Raw genomic sequence first — 18,906 nt, 5'->3', positions numbered from 1 at the left:
TCTTTAATCTTTCTTTCCTTGCATCAACTATGTTCTGCGCAATTAACAGGCAAAACTGTTGGTGCAGCAGAATGCAACACTTTCACATTAAGTTGAGGAGCGGCAAGGTGGCACAGTGGATAGCACTGCTGCCTCATCACGCCAGGGTCCCGGGTTCAATTCCAGCCTCAGGTGACTGTCTGTATGGCGTTTGCACTTTCTCCCCGTGTCGGCGTGGGTTTCCTCTGGGTGCTCCAGTTTCCTCCCACTGTCCAAAGATGTGCAGGTTAGGTGACTTGGCCGTGCTAAATTGTCCCTTCGTGTCCAAAAGGTTAGGTCATATACTGGGCTATGGGGATAGGGTGAGGGGCCTAGGTAGAGTGCTCTTTCAAAAGGCCAGTGCAGACTTGATGGGCCGAATGGCCTCCTTTTGCACTGCAGGAATTCTATGAGACCAACACAGATTATGTAATGTTGGATGATTGAAAAAAACAGCTACTTAACGACTGCAGTTGAAGGGAACTCATGCTGGTTGCATCAATTCTGCAGATAAATTGGCTCTCATTCTCAAGGCTGCAAAATCTCACCATGTATTTAGGTTCAAGAGAAAACAATTGCTTCAGTAATATCTCAATATCTTAAATACTTTATTTTTCAATATTTCTAGGACGATTTTCATATCTGATGGTTGCTGGAGCTATAATTCACAAACAATCCACCAACAATTTAAGTTTACGACTTCCGGTGGCGGCGATGACGGAGGAAGCCGCACATTTGGGAGTCCCCGTTTCAAACGGACTTTTCGGCTCTTTTTAGAGCCCAAAACGGAAAATTTTCGACTTTCCCCGCAGTTCATGACTCGAACTCGGAGTGGAAAAGGGGAAAAAAAGGCAGCAGCTCACCAGAAAAAACGGGGGAAGGAATCCAAGATGGCGGCCGGCGGAGCTCCAGAGGAGTGGAAGCAGTGGGCCCTGGAGCAACAAGCTGCTCTCCTGCGCTGTTTTGCAGATTTCAAGGCTGAGGTACTGAGCTCTCTGCAGGAAACGAACAAAAGGCTCTCGGAGATTCAGACAACCCAGGGTGCTGCCATCAAGGAGTTGCAGACGCAGGCCACTGAACGAGAGGAGGAGGCCGGGATCCTCGTGAGTAAGGTGGAGGGACACGAGGCACTCCACAAGAAGTGGCAGGACCGCTTCGAGGAGCTTGATCACCGCATGAGGCGGAAAAATCTGCGGATCTTGGGCCTTGCGGAGGGGCTGGAGGGGTCGGACCTGACAACCTACGTGGCTACGATGCTGAACTCGCTAGTGGGGGCCGGGTCTTTCCATCTGCCTGTGGAGCTGGAGGGAGCACACAGAATACTGGCCAGGAGGCCTAAGGAGAATGAACCCCCGCGTGGGGTGCTGGTGAGGTTCCACCGGTTCAGTGATCGGGAGTGTGTGCTGCGCTGGGCCAAGAAGGTGAAGAGCAGCAATTGGGAGAATGGGGTAGTACGGATCTACCAGGAGTGGAGTGCAGAGGTGGCTAAGCGGCGGTCCGGGTTTAATCGGACGAAAGAGGTGCTTTACAAGAAGAAGATTAAGTTCGGAATTTTCCAGCCTGCGCGCCTGTGGGTAACTTATTCGGACCGGCATTATTATTTTGATTCCCCGGAGGAGGCATGGGCCTTCATGCGGACGGAGAAACTGGACTTGAACTAGGGGTTGGGGGTTGCGGGGTCGGTTGTAATACTTTATTGCTGGATTCTGCTGTTGATGTGTTCTCTTTTTCTGTACTTCTGCAATTTTGATATAGTTATTTATGGGGGTGTTGTTCTGTTATGTTTTTTGCTGTTGGCATTGTTTGAGTTTTGTATCTTGCGGGGAGGGTTGGGGGGGTTTGTTGTATTCAATGTCGGGTTGGGGGTATGGAGTGGGGCTGGTATTTGGGAGCTGCGTCAGAAGGGTGTGGTGGGGCAGTGCGAAAGCGTGGGCTTTCCTCTGGCTTCCCGCGCTGCGGGGCTGGGGGGTGGAGATGATGACGGGGGAGGCGGGGCCTTAACTGGTTCTTCCCCGCGCTGGAGCGGTGCCTGGAGGAGGGATAGATTGGGGGATGATCCCACTTCGGGAGGGGTCGGGCTATTGGCGGGGGTTTCCGGGGTCAGCAGAAGTTAGCTGACCCACGGAAGTACAATGGAGGACGGTTCGCGGCTAGGAGGGTTCCTAGCCTGGGGGGGACGGAGGGGGGGGGGGAAAGCGGAATACCGGATTGCTGCTGGTAGGGTCAGGAAGGAGCTGGTGGGGGCCGGGGGGACAGAGGCGAGGTGTTGTCGCTGTGGGGACTGGGTTGGGCAGGGGATGCTGGTCTGGGGTGGACAGTCGACGGGCTATGGCTAGTCGACGGGGGAGGGGGGCGGGACGCCCTCTGATCCGGTTGGTCACCTGGAATGCGAGAGGATTGAATGGGCCGGTGAAGCGGTCGAGGGTACTTGCTCATCTGAGGGGGCTAAAGGCAGATGTGGCAATGCTTCAGGAGACCCACCTGAAGATGGCGGACCAGGTCCGTCTGAGGAAGGGATGGGTGGGGCAGGTTTTCCACTCTGGGTTGGATGTGAAGAACCGGGGAGTGGCGATTCTGGTGGGGAAAAATGTGTCGTTTGAGACATCGGAGGTGGTGGCGGATAAGTGGGGTAGGTATGTTATGGTTAGGGGCAGGCTACAAGGAGAAAAGGTGGTACTTGCTAGTGTGTATGCCCCAAATTGGGACGATGTGGGCTTTATGAGGCGTATGTTGGGACGGGTCCCGGATCTAGAGGCGGGAGGTCTGATCATGGGGGGGTACTTCAATACAGTGTTGGATCCTTCACTGGATCGGTCCAGCTCTAGGACGGGTAGGAGGCCGGCGGCGGCCAAGGTACTGAGAGGGTTTATGGACCAGATGGGTGGGGTAGATCCATGGAGGTTTGTGAGGCCGAGGGCACGCGAGTACTCTTTCTTCTCCCACGTACATAGGGTCTACTCTCGGATAGACTTCTTCGTGGTGAGTAGGGGACTGATTCCAAGAGTGGAGGAGGCTGAGTATTCGGCCATTGCAATCTCCGACCACGCTCCGCATTGGATAGAGTTGGAGATGGGGGAGGTGTGGGACCAGCGACCGTTGTGGCGGTTGGATGTGGGATTGTTGGCGGAGGAGGAGGTGTGTAGGATGGTCCGGGCAAGTATTGAGGGGTACCTCGAGGTGAATGATACGGGGGAGGTTCAGGTGGGGGTGGTCTGGGAAGCCCTGAAGGCAGTGATTCGTGGGGAGCTAATATCCATCCGGGCACACAGGGAGAGGAGCGAGAGGAGTGAGAGGGATAGACTGGTGGGAAAGATGCTGGAGGTAGACAGGAGGTACGCAGAGGCACCAGAGGAGGGACTGTTGGGGGAGAGGCGCAGCCTGCAGACTAAATTTGATCTGCTGACCACTAGAAAGGCGGAGGCACAGTGGAGGAAGGCATAAGGGGCAGTGTACGAACATGGTGAAAAGGCGAGTAGGATGCTGGCTCATCAGCTCCGCAAGCGGGATGCGGCAAAGGAAATTGCTGGAGTGAGAGACAAGAGTGGGAATGTGGTGCGGAAGGGGGTAGAGGTGAATGAGGTCTTCAAGGACTTTTACGGGGAACTGTACCGGTCGGAGCCAACGGGGGAGAGGAGGGGAATGAAGAGGTTCCTCGACGGGCTTTCTTTCCCAAAGGTGCAGGAGGAGCAGGTGGAGGGGTTGGGTGCGCCGATTGAGCTGGAGGAGCTAGTAAAGGGGATCGGGCAGATGCAGTCAGGGAAGGCACCGGGGCCGGATGGGTTCCCGGTGGAATTTTATAAAAAGTTTGTGGACCTAGTGGGCCCCTTGCTGGTGCGGACACTCAATGAAGCGTGGGAAGGGGGGACTTTGCCCCCGACGATGTCGCGGGCACTGATCTCATTAATCTTAAAGAGGGACAAGGACCCCCAGCAGCGTGGTTCATACAGGCCCATATCTCTCCTCAACGTGGATGCTAAGGTCCTGGCAAAAATCCTGGCCACCAGGATAGAGGACTGTGTGCCAGGGGTTGTACACGAGGACCAGACAGGGTTTGTGAAGGGAAGGCAACTGAACACGAATGTGCGGAGATTGTTGAATGTCATCATGATGCCGGCGATTGAGGGGGAGGCAGAGAAAATGGTGGCGCTGGATGCAGAGAAGGCCTTCGATAGAGTGGAGTGGGGGTACCTATGGGAGGTGTTGGGGAGGTTTGGATTTGGTGAAGGGTTTATTAGATGGGTAAGGCTGCTATATGAGGCCCCGATGGCGTGCGTGGCCACGAATGGGAGGAGGTCGGAGTACTTCCGGCTTTACCGAGGGACCAGGCAGGGTTCCCCCTGTGCCCCTTGTTGTTTGCACTGGCAATCGAGCCGCTGGCGATGGCGCTGAGGGATTCAGAGAGGTGGAGAGGTTTGGTGCGAGGTGGGGAGGAACATAGGGTGTCGTTGTATGCCGATGACCTGTTACTGTATGTGGCGGACCCGGTGGGAGGGATGCCGGGGGTGATGGAGCTGCTAGCTGAGTTTGGGACCTTTTCAGGTTATAAACTAAATTTAGGCAAGAGTGAGGTGTTTGTGGTGCACCCTGGAGACCAGGAGGAAGGAATTGGTAGGCTCCCACTTAGGCGGGCAGGGGAGAGTTTTAGGTACCTGGGGGTGCAGGTGGCCAGGGAGTGGGGGACTCTTCACAAACATAATTTCACCAGACTTGTAGATCAGATGGAGGAGGAGTTCAAGAGGTGGGACATGCTGCCATTGTCGTTGGCGGGGAGGGTGCAGTCCGTCAAAATGACGGTGCTTCGGAGGTTCTTGTTCCTCTTTCAGTGCCTGCCCATCTTTATCCCCAGGGCCTTCTTTAGGAGAGTGACTAGCAGTATCTTGAGCTTTGTGTGGGCACATGGGACTCCGAGAGTGAAGAGGGTTTTCCTGGAGCGAGGGAGGGATAGAGGCGGGCTGGCACTGCCCAACCTTTTGGGGTACTATTGGGCGGCCAATGTGTCAATGGTGCGGAAATGGGTGATGGAAGGGGGAGGGGCGGCATGGAAAAGAATGGAGATGGCGTCATGTAGAGGTACGAGCCTGGGTGCCATGGCAACGGCGCCGTTGCCGCTCTCCCCTAAGGGGTTTACCACGAGCCCGGTGGTGACGGCGACCCTAAGAATCTGGGGACAGTGGAGACGGCATAGGGGGTAAATAGGGGGCTCGATGGAGGCTCCACTGTGTGGCAATCATCGGTTCATCCCGGGGAACAAGGATGGGGGATTTAGGGGGTGGCAAAGGGTGGGCATCAGTAAATTGAGGGACCTGTTTATTGGCGGGAGGTTTGCGGGCCTGGGGGAACTGGAAGATAAATTTGGGCTTCCCCAAGGGAACATGTTCAGATACTTGCAGGTAAAGGCGTTTGCTAGGCGACAGGTAGAGGGATTCCCTTTGCTGCCCTCGCGGGGGGCAATGGACAGAGTGCTTTCGGGGGTGTGGGTCGGAGAGGGGAAGGTGTCTGACATCTATAAGGTAATGCAGGAGGTGGAGGAGTCGTCAGTGGAGGAGCTGAAGGCTAAATGGGAGGGGGAACTTGGGGAGCAGATAGAGGACGGGACTTGGCCGGATGCCTTGGAGAGAGTCAACTCTTCCTCTTCATGTGCGAGGCTTAGTCTCATCCAATTTAAGGTGCTGCATCGGGCCCATATGTCTGTGACTCGGATGAGTAGGTTCTTTGGGGGTGAGGACAGGTGCACCAGATGTTCGGGGAGTCCAGCGAATCATGCCCATATGTTCTGGGCATGCCTGGCACTGGAAGAATTCTGGAAGGGGGTAGCGGGGACGGTGTCGAGGGTGGTTGGATCCAGGGTCAAACCAGGGTGGGGGCTCGCGATTTTCGGAGTTGCGGTGGAGCCGGGAATGCAGGAGGCGAAAGAGGCCGGTGTCCTGGCCTTTGCGTCCCTAGTAGCCTGGCGGAGGATCTTGCTGCAGTGGAAGGATGCGAGGCCCCCAAGTGTGGAGACCTGAGTCAATGACATGGCGGGATTTATAAAGTTGGAAAGGGTCAAATTTGCCCTGAGAGGATCAGTACAAGGGTTCTATAAATGGTGGCGCCTTTTCTGGACTTCCTGGCTCAAAGATATCTTGGTCAATAGCAACAGCAACCCGGGGGGGGGGTGTTCCTTACTATAGTTTCTATATTTTATTTCGCTACGGCAATGTAGCTTAACACTGGGTTAACTTAAGTTGTTGTTAATATGTTGGGTTGTTCATTGAGGAGGGGCGAAGGTTCATGATTGTTGTCATTACTATTATCGTTGGTATTTTAGTACGGTTTGATGTTGTATAAATTCAAAATTTTTCAATAAAAATTATTTAAAAAAAAACAATTTAAGTTTACTCAGAATCCTTACAATATGACGTATCTTGCAAAAAATACAAATGCTTGCATAAAGCTGCCTGAATTCAACCTAGTCAACAACAGTGCTCCATGTCCCCCCCCCCCCCCCACCTCACCACTTACAGCACCTAAGAAACATTGATGTAATAACCACCAATGGAAAATATGAGTTGTTTTAAGTGTGTCCAGTATCCTTTATTAAATAATGCTCAAGCTTCTGTAATGGTTTTTCTAAAGCTATTATAATCTTTTCTCTTGGCATCACTGTAGCATATCCACCATCATTATGTGTCATTAAATAAATATAAAAAGATTTGTAGAACCTTTCAACGGTGACATTCCTCCTTTACCTTCTAAGCAAAACAAAAAGCTATGTTAACTCTGGAAGTACCGAAGACTTTAAAACACAAAACATGGTTGAAAGTTCACATCACAAATCAAGACATTTGAATCTTTACATTCCAATGGTGCTCAGTCATTTAATCAATACCAGGGTCAGCAGTTTTGGCTCAATTAAAATGGAGAGTAAATCAAATTCTACGTAGACTTCATATCAACTCTTTCACCATGAATAATTACTAAGTGATTACCACTTAATGGAAACGAAAAGCCTTTTCCTGACCAACCTCAATTTTTAGGCTAGCAGGTACTGGAAAACACAGGGGCAAAATAGAAATATTTTCAATCCTCGATCTTGGGCAGGAAGATGGAAGTGATGGGGCAGTCTCCATCAGAAGCCTCCTCCTCACCTGGAAGGCAGGGTGGTGCACCGGGTACACTGACAGCTGACAGGTTCGCATTGCCAAGGTGCCGAGGTGGCACTGCCAAGCTGGCATTCTTTGCGCACGCGCAATTGTGCCGGGGTTGTCTGGTATGAGTGTTGGCGAGGAGTTGGGAGGGTTGCCGGGAACCCTCCCATATTGCGTTTGGGCTGGGGGGGGGGGGGGGGGGGGGGGGGGGGGGGAGTTTTGCGGGCCCCAGAAATCAGGACGCCATTTAAGAATGGCATCCTAACCACCTGCTAAAAAAGGGAGTTTCAGCGAGCGGAGCTCCCCACTGTACAAAACAGCTCTGTGCGGCCTTGGTCATGCGCTCCACGTTCAGGCCCCATGTTCAACATGAGGAACTGCGAGTGCCGGGAAACACATGGCTAAACGTGCTCACTCGGGACTTTATTCCCTTTTGGGAGAATCATGCCCATAATCTAAATAGACAGAAGAGCTATACAATGAAGTGAGAATGATTTACTGGTTCCGAATCAGGCTAACTGATGGGGGAAGCAGGAGTTTGCTGATCTTCCTGGCTGACAGGTTACTGGTTTTGGATCAGACAAACGGATGGATGAAGCTGATTTCCAAAGCTGAAAGTGACAGTCTCTTGTCTGTTTGCTAACACCAGTCTTTGTTCTTTGCCTCCTTGAGGAAGCTCTTCATCTTCTCCTAGGCGAGTGTTGCCAGTGCTGTTTTTTCCTCTTTTCTTCAATCTTCTTGAGCTAACCAAGATGTTTAGGCTGAAGTCAGCAACGATCCTCTGTCTTGAGAAGTTCTCATCCATCCAAAGTGTGTTTTATCTCTCTGGAGAGTCTGTGTATATATTGGGGTTTGTTATTTATCATTTATTCAATTTTCCATTGGCAAAGGGCAAGGTAAGCCCTCTTATTTCTGTCAGAAGTCCATTAAGTCACTTTGTGACTCATCACTTCCTAGGACACCCTATTTAATGTGGGGAAGGGGAGGGTGTTGTAGGCATGAAAGTGAATGGCGGAGTAGGCGCAAGGGGTCAAATGGCCCCTTATGTTGCTTATGTTCTTATGTTGCTATAATCGTGTGGAAAGTCCAAGCCTCAATATTTTAAATAATAGTGAAGCAGGACCTCATAAGCTACAAATTGCTCAGCTGCTTCTGCTGCTCCATTAGCCATGCAAAAACAGAAACCTATCTCAAGTTCCCAGTACGTTGCGAGAAATTGCTGCATGTGTGCATTAATAACCAGTGAAGCTCACTGATGTACCATCAATTCGACTCAAGACACATTTAGAATCCGAACTGTGGCTTTAATCAGCTAGTTGTTAGCCCGGTGGTCGACTACAGAGAATGACCGACCGCCGGGAGCTCTGGGTACTTATACCCCGCCTCGGAGGCTGGGCCTACTTGCCTCTCGACCAATTGGAGAGCAGTCACATGACTAGTCCCAACCAATCGGACGAGAGGCACATGACCAGCCAGAGCCAATGGGAAGCCAGTGGCTCTGCACCAATGGCAGTGCTCATATCCATACCACCACATTCACCCCTTGTGGAGAAAGAAGGGGGCAGCTGGCTCTGGAAATGCACCCGGCTCTGGTGAGAGCGCAGCCGGCCATCTGCCCCTCGGCGCCCCGAAATCTTCTGACAGCTCTCCACACGGATCAGGCTGGGTCTAAAGTCAGAAGACCAGAAGACAGTATTCTGTGCCGCTGATGTGATGTGTGAGGTGTGCCCGAGAAGCGCTCGCACACACACGCACAGACCAGAGAGGGGGAAAAAGAGGAAGGGGCGGGGGGGAAAGAAAAGGACAAAAAAATCTAATCCTTGCTATCAACGCCAAAAACCTGTCCAACGGATCCCACCCTGAGAGAGGGGTTTCTGCCAAATCATTACTTATCTCTCTGCTGCTCACAAGCGTTGCAACCACAAAGAGCTCTGATCTTGGGACATTTTGGGGGGGGGGGGGAGGGCTGGGGTGGGGGGGGCAAAATTTTTGAGTGACTTCGCCAGGCTGGTCGGCGGCTCGTTGGAAGATACCAGCGAAACCCATCTAGGAGAGACGTAGAAAGTTTCATCGACTAAAAAGCAACTGATTACTGACGCCCTTTACTAATGCAGCAGAATCTTCCAGCTGTTCTGTCATGTTTTAAATAGAAGACTGGTTTGGGCCAGGGAAGTGTGGATTCGCCGCTTTTTTTATATAAAAAAAAAGAAACCAATCTTTTAAAAAGTCACATTGTAAAGAAATAACAAACGCGGGATGGGCGGCGAATCTTAACCTGCTGTACATATTCAAGATATTCTTTTTGAGTGTACGTGGAAATGTATACTTTAATAGACCATTGTAATTATAAGATATTTTTTATTAAAAAAAAAGAAGAAAAAAAAAGGGGCAGCAGGGTAGCATGGTGGTTAGCATAAATGCTTCACAGCTCCAGGGTCCCAGGTTCGATTCCCGGCTGGGTCACTGTCTGTGTGGAGTCTGCACGTCCTCCCTGTGTGCGTGGGTTTCCTCCGGGTGCTCCGGTTTCCTCCCACAGTCCAAAGATGTGCGGGTTAGGTGGATTGGCCATGCTAAATTGCCCGTAGTGTCCTAATAAAAGTAAGGTTAAGGGGGGGGGTTGTTGGGTTACGGGTATAGGGTGGATACGTGGGTTTGAGTAGGGTGATCATGGCTCGGCACAACATTGAGGGCCGAAGGGCCTGTTCTGTGCTGTACTGTTCTATGTTCTATGTTCTATGGGGGGGGGTAAGTGGGGGGGGGGGTAAGTGGGAGAGGGGGGGGGTCCGAGGACTGGTGGTATGAGCAGTGAAAATCGATAGTGGTGAGCTGCCCACTGGCTCATGGCGAAACAATACTACTACTGCTAACAACAGAATAACCACAAAAATGTCCAAGAAAAGAAAATGGCAAAACAATACTACTAATAACAACAGAATAAAACGAAATTCCCAAAAAAAAGTCCCATGGCCGCGTCAGATGGAGACAATCAGCCTGTCGGGTGCCCGTGTTGTTCTGGAGGACCTTCGCAGTGGAGCAGGTGACGTCGGGCCGCTGGTCGTCCTTGCCTCCGGGAGCGTCGGTCGTAGATGTGTCTCCGTACCCTGGGCCGGTGGTGGAGACGCTGTAATCGGGGGAGAGGGGGCATGTGCGCTGGGTCGTGGGGGCGTGGGAGGATTGGGGTTGGAGGGGGAGTGTTGGTGTAGGGGAAGAAGGCCGCACGCTGGCGGGTGCCAGGTCCCGAAGCGAGACCGTGTCCTGCCGACCGTCGGGATACTCCACGTACGCATACTGCGGGTTGGCGTGGAGTAACTGGACTCGCTCAACCAACGGGTCGGACTTGTGCACACGCACATGCTTCCGGAGCCGATTGGGCCCGGGGATGGCCAGCCAGGTCGGGAGAGGGGATCCTGAGGATGACTTCCTGGGGAAAACAAGAAGACGTTCATGAGGTGTTTGATTAGTGGTAGTACAGAGGAGAGACCGGATTGAATGGAGGGCGTCAGGGATAACCTCTTGCCAACGGGGAATAGGGAGATCTCTGGACCGTAGGGCCAGCAGAATGGTCTTCCACATGGTGCCATTCTCCCGCTCGACCTGACCGTTACCCCGGGGGTTATAACTGGTCGTCCTGCTAGAGGCTATGCCCCTGCTGAGCAGGAACTGACGCAGTTTGTCACTCATAAAGGAGGACCCCCGGTCGCTGTGGATGTACGCGGGGTAACCGAACAGGGAGAAGATGGATAGGAGGGCCTTTATGACGGTTGTTGTGGTCATGTTGGGAAAGGGAATGGCGAAAGGGAAGCAGGAGTATCCGTCGATAACACACAAGAAATACGTGTTACCGTTGTTGGAGGGGAGGGGACCCTTGAAGTCTATACTGAGATGTTTAAAAGGGCGGGATGCCTTGATCAGATGCGCTCGTTCGGGATGGTAAAAGTGCGGTTTGCACTCGGCGCAGATGTGGCAGTCTCTCGTGACCGTCCTGACTTCCTCGACGGAGTAGGGCACGTTGCGGGTCTTAATAAAATGGTAGAAACGAATGACCCCTGGATGGCAGAGGTCTGTGTGGAGGGAGCGGAGGCGGTCAATCTGCACGCTGGCGCAGGTACCACGGGATAGGGCATCGGAAGGCTCGTTGAGTTTCCCAGGACGATACAAGATATCGTAGTTGTGCGTGGACAACTCGATCCGCCACCGCAAGATCTTGTCGTTCTTGATCTTGCCCCTCTGTGCATTGTCGAACATGAAAGCTACTGACCGTTGGTTTGTGAGGTGGGTAAACCTCCTGCCGGCCAGGTATTGCCTCCAGTATCGCACAGCTTCGACTATGGCCTGTGCCTCCTTTTCCACCGAGGAATGGCGGATTTCGGAAGCGTGGAGGGTTCGTGAAAAGAAGGCCACGGGTCTGCCCGCTTGGTTCAGGGTGGCCACCAGAGCTACGTCGGACGCGTCGCTCTCGACCTGGAATGGGAGGGACTCGTCGATAGCACGCATCGTGGCCTTTGCGATATCCGCTTTGATGCGGCTAAAGGCCTGGCGGGCCTCCATCGACAGGGGAAAGGAGGTGGACTGGATGAGGAGGTGGGCTTTGTCGGCATAGTTGGGGACCCACTGGGCGTAGTATGAGAAGAAGCCCAGGCAGCGTTTGAGGGATTTGAGGGAGTTGGGGAGAGAGAGTTCCCCAGGGGGTGCATACGTTCGGGAACGGGGCCTATCACTCCATTACGCACTACGTAGCCAAGGATGGCTAGACGGTCGGTGCTAAACATGCACTTATCCTTATTGTAGGTTAAATTAAGGAGTTTTGCGGTTCGGAGGAATTTTTGGAGGTTGATGTCGTGGTCCTGCTAGTCGTGGCCGCAGATGGTGACGTTATCGAGATACGGGAAGGTGGCCCGTAAACCGTGCTTGTCGACCATTCGGTCCATCTCCTGTTGGAAGACCGAGACTCCATTTGTGACACCGAAGGGGACCCTGAGGAAGTGGTAGAGGCGCCCATCTACCTCAAACGCAGTGTACTTTCGGTCACTCGCGCGGATGGGGAGCTGGTGGTAGGCGGACTTAAGGTCCACTGTGGAGAAGACTTTGTACTTCGCGATCCTGTTAACCAGGTCGGAAATACGGGGGAGAGGATACGCGTCCAGCTGCGTAAACCTGTTGATGGTCTGACTGTAATCAATGACCATCCGGTTTTTCTCCCCAGCCCGAACTACCAGCACTTGGGCTCACCAGGGACTGTTGCTGGCCTCGATAACTCCTTCCTTAAGGGGCCTCTGGACCTCGGACCCGATGAAGGTCCGGTCCTGGCCACTGTAGCGTCTGCTCCGAGTGGCGACAAGTTTACAATCTGGGGTGAGATTAGCAAACAAGGAGGGGGGGTCCACTTTGAGGGACGTGAGGCTGCAAACAGTAAGGGGAGGAATAGGGCCGCCGAATTGAAAGGTCAAGCTCTGCAGGTTGCACTGGAAGTCCAGTCCCAGGAGTGCCGGAGCGCATAGACGGGGGAGAATGAGGAGTTTGAAGTTTTTGAAAACCCTCCCCTGGACTGTGAGGTCCGCTATGCAGCACCCGGTGATTTGGACGGAATGCGAACCTGAGGCCGGCCAATTCAATTTTATGTTTAACTGGGTGGATGGGGACCGCGCAGTGTCTTACCGTGTCGGGGTGGACAAAGCTTTCCGTGCTCCCGGAGTCCAGCAGGCACCTCATTTTGTGTCCGTTGAACTGCACCGTCGTTGTAGTCTTGGCGAGCGAGCGTGGTTGCGACTGATCGAACTTGATGGAAGCCAGTCGTGGTGAGAGTTCCAGATCCTCCTCAGTGGCAGAGTAATCGCTTGCAGGGCCTTCCGAGTTGATCCAAGATGGCGGCGCCCAGGACTCGCACGTGGAGCCAGGGCCCCAAGGTGGGGGCGCCCATGGCCCGCACATGACGTCTGAGGCCCAAGATTGCGGTGCCCGTGGGAGCCTCGTGGCGGCTGGGGGCCCAAGATGGCGGCGCCCGTGGGAACCTCGTGGCGGTTGGGGGCCCAAGATTGCGGCGCCCGTGGGAGCCTCGTGGCGGCTGGGGGCCCAAGATGGCGGCGCCTGTGGGAACCTCGTGGCGGCTGGGTGCAGAGTCAGCGGCGTCCGCGAGCCGGTCAGGGCAGCTGGGGGCGCCGGTCGGGAGGACCGTGGGACCGTTGCGGGAGCCAGGAGGGGGGGGGGGCGATCCGCAGTCGCTGCACGGGACAGCAGCGACCGACTTGGTTTGGCAGACAACCGCGTAGTGGCCCTTCTTCCCGCAGCTCTTACACAGAGCGGAGCGGGCCGGGCAGCGCGGGCGGGGGTGCTTGTAGAGGCCACAGAAATAGCAACGGGGCCCCGCTGGTTTATTGGAGCGACCCACAGCGCAGGCTTGGGGGGGGTCGGGGTCCACGGATGATGGGGGTGGCGCGTGCCATGACGTCCAGGGGGTTGCTGCGCGGCCGGGGTATATGCGCGGGCGTTCAGGTCAGCAACCTCCAGGGAGGTTGCCAGAGTCCGTGCCTCAGCTAGGCTGAGGGCATTCTTTTCTAACAATCGTTGGCGGATAGAAGGAGACTGCATGCCAGCAACGTAAGCGTCTCTGATTAAAAGTTCCATGTGCTCAGTTGCCGAAACCTGGAGACATGCGCACGTTCTCCCTAGAGCTGCGAGAGCCTGGTAAAACTCGTCGAGGGACTCACCAGGGAACTATTGTCTAGTCGTCAGGAAATGCCGTGCGTAAACTTCGTTGACCGGCCGGAGAAAGTGTCATTTGAGAATCTCCATGGCCGCATCAAAGTCGTCTTCGTCTTCGATCATTGCGTAGACCGATGTGCCCATGCATGAGTGGAGGATGTGGAGTTTCTGCTCCTTGGTGGCCTTGCCGGCTGCAGTCGTCAGGTAGCTATTAAAACGCGCCTGCCAGTGTTTAAAGATTGCAGACGCATTTGCAGCATGCGGGCTGGTGCGGAGGCAGTCAGGCTTGATGCGAAGCTCCATTTCAAAATTCTAGCTGATTAAATTGATGTACCATCAATTCGACTCAAGACACATTTAGAATCCGAACTGTGGCTTTAATCAGCTAGTTGTTAGCCCGGTGGTCGACTACAGAGAATGACCGACCGCCAGGAACTCTGGGTACTTCCCGGAGGCGGGGCCTACTTGCCTCTCGAACAATTGGAGAGCAGTCACATAACTAGTCCCAACCAATCGGACGAGAGGCACATGACCAGCCAGAGCCAATGGGAAGCCAGTGCTCTGCACCAATGCCAGTGCTCATACTCATACCACCACACTCACCATAGAAAGTTAACAACTTAAGGGCCTTGTTAATGATGAATTTTATGCTTCTACAATGTGACTCAATTTCTCCATCCCAGAAAGGAAACAATTGAAACTGTGAAGTCTCATTCTTGCAGGTAGTAAGTTGTTCTTAAAGATTTCCACCCGGGGATAAGGTGGAAATGAGGACTTAAGTGGGTCAGTGCAGACTCGATGGGCTGAATGGCCTCCTTCTGCACTGAATGTTCCATTTTCTATTTTTAAATGTTATCTATTTTTACATTTTTCTTAGATTTCCTGCTCATTTCATGTCTATGTTGGTCTTAACTTAATCCAATCTTTCTTTCCCTCGCTTTATTGCTCTTTCTGAATCAAATTTTACCCAATTTACCCTATTCCCTTCTCCGGCCTTCCTCTACTACATTCTTTATCTTTAAATCTCATTGGTTAAAGAGATAGATGTTGGTCCTATCATGCACCACGGTCCCAGATACCCTGTTACCTAGCTGTGTGATTATTAATTTGCACAACTTGAGACAAGAAAATAATTCAGCTGAGTGGCGAGATGCTCTGCTCCAGTGAATTTTGGCTATTATCATAATTTTCATTGTATATTTAATTAAGGGGCCAGCACGGTGGCACAGTGGTTAGCATTGCTGCCTACGGCGCTGAGGACCCAGGTTCGAATCCCGGCCCTGGGTCACTGTCCGTGTGGAGTTTACACATTCTCCCCGTGTCTGCGTGGGTTTCACCCCCACAACCCAAAGATGTGCAGGATTGGTGGATTGGCCACGCTAAATTACCCCTTAATTGGAAAAAATAATTGGGTACTCTAAATTTATTAAAAATATATATATACATTTAATTAAGCAAATATGGGATAATTAACAATATTTTAAAAGCATCACATTATGAATTATACAATCTTTTAGCCAGAGAATGACATCTGACATGTTTGGGACAGAAGTTTAAAGAACACTATTTAAAGTAAGGCCAAGAAAGACTGGTACAATTAAATTGAGTAATTGCAGTGAAAAACATTGACAGATGATTTGGGAATCCATGTCCAGGATCTTGGTTCTAATTATCAGTTTTTAACCAAATATGATCTTTCACTGATTGCAAAATGCAAAACAAAATACTAGAAGGGCAATTAGTAAAGATGCTTCATAAAACTTTCATTGATCAAGATAAAAATTACTTTCGTAACAGATCTGTTTAAATGTAACCATTAGGCAATTTTACTTGCTGAAAACTTCAGGAGTTTATAGTTATTTCTTTCTGAAATATAACAGAATCAACTGAAGCATTTTCTCAGCTGTTAAATAAATGTTGTTAATTGACAATGAAGCTTACTGATTAGTACGTTGTTCTTGTCCGACAAACAAATTGATACGACTGAGGCCCGTGCGTGTTCCCAGGAAAGAAACTTCAACACCCTTGTCAGCGTTTCTGGAAGGAGATATCCAACAGGATAAGTATGCTTCAAACACAAGAATCAACTTACAATAAGATCCATGTTTTAGCTGCAAATATGAAAAACTTGCAGTGCAATGCACTCACATCTGTGTCTAATCATTGAATATTTAGCATGACAGTACTGCAGAAAGAACGATCTCAAATAAAACAAATGAAATGCGGAACAGACAAAAATGAGACGGAAAAACTGATCTGATTTTGATATGAGAATATTTTTGGTAGCTGGAATATTTATTAATGTGTTTTAAGATTGTTGAATGTTGCCTGCTATTCAGTAGATGTCTGTTTGAACGGTAATCTGAGATTCATATTCAGCTACATTTTACAGCCAAGATCAATTGGTCATGCCGTGGACAACTGAATTGAGTAAACTTGAAAATGTAAGAAATAGGAATGGAAGTAGACAATATGTTCCCTGGAGCCTATTCTGCCATTCAAGTTCATGGCTCAACTTTTACATCACTCAAATTTCCACCCTATCTCCATATTCCTCAGTGCTAAGAATCCATCGATCTCGGTCTTGAATTAATTTTTATTCTTTCATGGGATGTAAGTGTTGCTGGCAAGGCCATATACTCAGCGATTCACAGCCCTCCAGCGTAGAGAACTCCAAAGGTTCACAACTCTGAGTGAAGAAATTTCAGGAAGGAACTTAGAACAACTATGATCATTGGAGAAAAAGTATTAGGAAAGCTAATGGGACTCAGGGCTGACAAGTCCCCTGCACCTGATAGCCCGCATCATAAAAGAAGTTTCTGCAGAAATTATGAATACATTGGTTGTATTCTTCCAAAATTACCTGGATTCTGGAAAGGTCCCAGCAGATTGGAAAACTGCAAATTTAACATCAATATTCAGGGAAGGAAGGAGACAAAGAGAAGGTAGCAATAGGCCAGTTAGTCTAACATGTGCCTTTGGGAAAACGCTAGAATCTATTCAGGAGGTAGTAGAAAATCATCATACAATCAGACAGAGTCAACATGGTGGGTGGCATGGTAACACAGTGGTTAGCACTGTTCTTCACAGCACCAGGGTCCCAGGTTCGATTCCCGGCTTGAGTCACTGTTTGTGACAGAAAAGATTATTATTATTATTATGGTTTTGTGAAAGGGAAATGTTTGACAAATTTAATGAGTTCTTTGAGGATGTAGCAAGCAGCCTGGATCAAAGCAAACCAGTATGGGTAGTGTATATGGATTTCCAAAAAACATTCGATAACATGCCATATAAAAAGGTGACTGCATAAGATAAGCACACATTGGGTGTATTTGCGGACATCTTCAAACTCTCCCGACTCCATTCCGAGGCTACAACCTGCTTCAAGAAGACCACCAGCATACTGGTACCAAATAAGAACCATGCAACGTGCCTCAATGGCTACTGTCCAGTGGCCTTGACATCTATCATTATGAAGTGCTTCGAGAGATTGGCCATGTGTTACAACATCTCCATACTCCCAAAATGCCTTTATCCACTGCATTTTGCATACGGCCACAACAGGTCCACTGTAAACGCCATCTCCCTGGCCGTACGCTCATCTCTGGAGCATCTCGACAACAAGGCCTCTTACGTCAGACTCCTATTCATTGACTACAGCTCCGCCGTCAACACCATAATCCTAGACAAACTCGTATCAAAACTCCAAAACCTAGGATTGGCTCCTCCCTCTGCAGCTGGATCCTCGATTACCTGACCCATAGACCACAATCAATAAGGGTAAACAAAAACAACACCTCCTCCATGATAGTCCTCAATACCAGGGCCCCACAAGGCTGGGTACTTAGCCCCCTACTGTATTCCCCACACACACAACTGTGTGGCAAAATTTGGCTCCAACTTCATCTACAGGTCTGCTGATGACAGGAACGTAGTGGGTCAGATCTCGAACAACAGAGTACAGGAGGGAGATAGAGAACCTAGCGGTGTGGTGTAACAACAACAATCTCTCCCTCAATGTCAGCAAAAGTAAGGGGCTGGTCATTGACTTCAGGATGAAGTGTTGTACACACTCATGTCTGCATCAATGGTGCCGAGGTAGAGATGGTCGACAGCTTCAAATTCCTAGGTGGCACATGACCAACCATCTGTCTGAGTCCACCCATGTCGCCACTACAACCAAGAAAGCACAACAGAGCCTACACTTCCTCAGGAAACTAAGGAAATTCAACGTGTCCACATTGACTCTTACCAATTTTTACAGATGTACCATAGAAAACATTCTATCTGGCTGTATCACAGCCTGTTATGGAAACTGCTTGGCCCAAGTCCATAAGAAACTACAGAGAATCGTGAACACAGCCCAGTTCATCAAGCAAAACCGCTCCCAGCCACTGAGTCTGTCTACACCCCCCGCTGCCTTGGGAACCCGGGCAGCATAATCACAGACCTCTCCCACCCGCCAGAGGAGGTGGTGGAAGTAGGGATGACAGTGACATTTAAGGGGCATCTTGACAAATACATGAATAGGATGGGAATAGAGGGATACGGACCCTGGAAGTGTAGAAGATTTTAGTTTAGATGGGCAGCATAGTCGACGCAGGCTTGGAGGGCCGAAGGGCCTGTTCCTGCGCTGTACTTTTCTTTGTTCTTTGTTCACCTGGGTTATTCTCTTTTCCAACCCCTTCCTTTTGGCAGTAGATACAAAAATCTGAGAACGCACTAACAGGTTCAAAAACAGCTTCTTCCCCACTTCTGGACTGAACTGATCTCTCCGCACAGCTTCTCTACTGAGTAATACTACACTCCACATGCTTCACCCGATACCTGTGTCTACGTACTTACATTGTGTAATTATCTATGTCCTCGTGTGTGGAATGATCTGTCTGGACTGTATGCAGAACAATACTTTTCACTGTACCTCAGTACATGTGGCAATAAATCAAATCAAATCAAATCATGGTATTGGGGATGGTGTATGTCAGCATTGACAAAGGATTGCCTAACTAAAAGGAAACACAGAATTGGGATAAATGGGTAATTTTCAATTCAGTAAACTGTA

The 18,906-nt window shown here is 50.7% G+C and overlaps 1 protein-coding gene across 5 annotated transcripts in view; it reads right to left on the bottom strand.

Annotated features, from left to right (window-relative positions):
- The window catches only part of cacna2d3a (calcium channel, voltage-dependent, alpha 2/delta subunit 3a), a 1,093,156-nt gene that overhangs the window by 302,226 nt on the left and 772,024 nt on the right, over nucleotides 1-18,906 (bottom strand). For all 5 annotated transcript variants that reach the window (XM_038812776.1, XM_038812778.1, XM_038812775.1 and 2 more), the window contains one exon: nucleotides 15,786-15,881. In XM_038812776.1, coding sequence (XP_038668704.1) covers nucleotides 15,786-15,881 — 96 coding nt within the window. The remainder of the gene's footprint in view (nucleotides 1-15,785; nucleotides 15,882-18,906) is intronic.

Source organism: Scyliorhinus canicula, chromosome 11 (assembly GCF_902713615.1).
Source record: "Scyliorhinus canicula chromosome 11, sScyCan1.1, whole genome shotgun sequence".
Lineage (NCBI taxonomy): Eukaryota > Metazoa > Chordata > Chondrichthyes > Carcharhiniformes > Scyliorhinidae > Scyliorhinus > Scyliorhinus canicula.
Note: the sequence above shows the minus strand (reverse complement) of the source record. Positions and strands in the feature narration are given on the sequence as shown.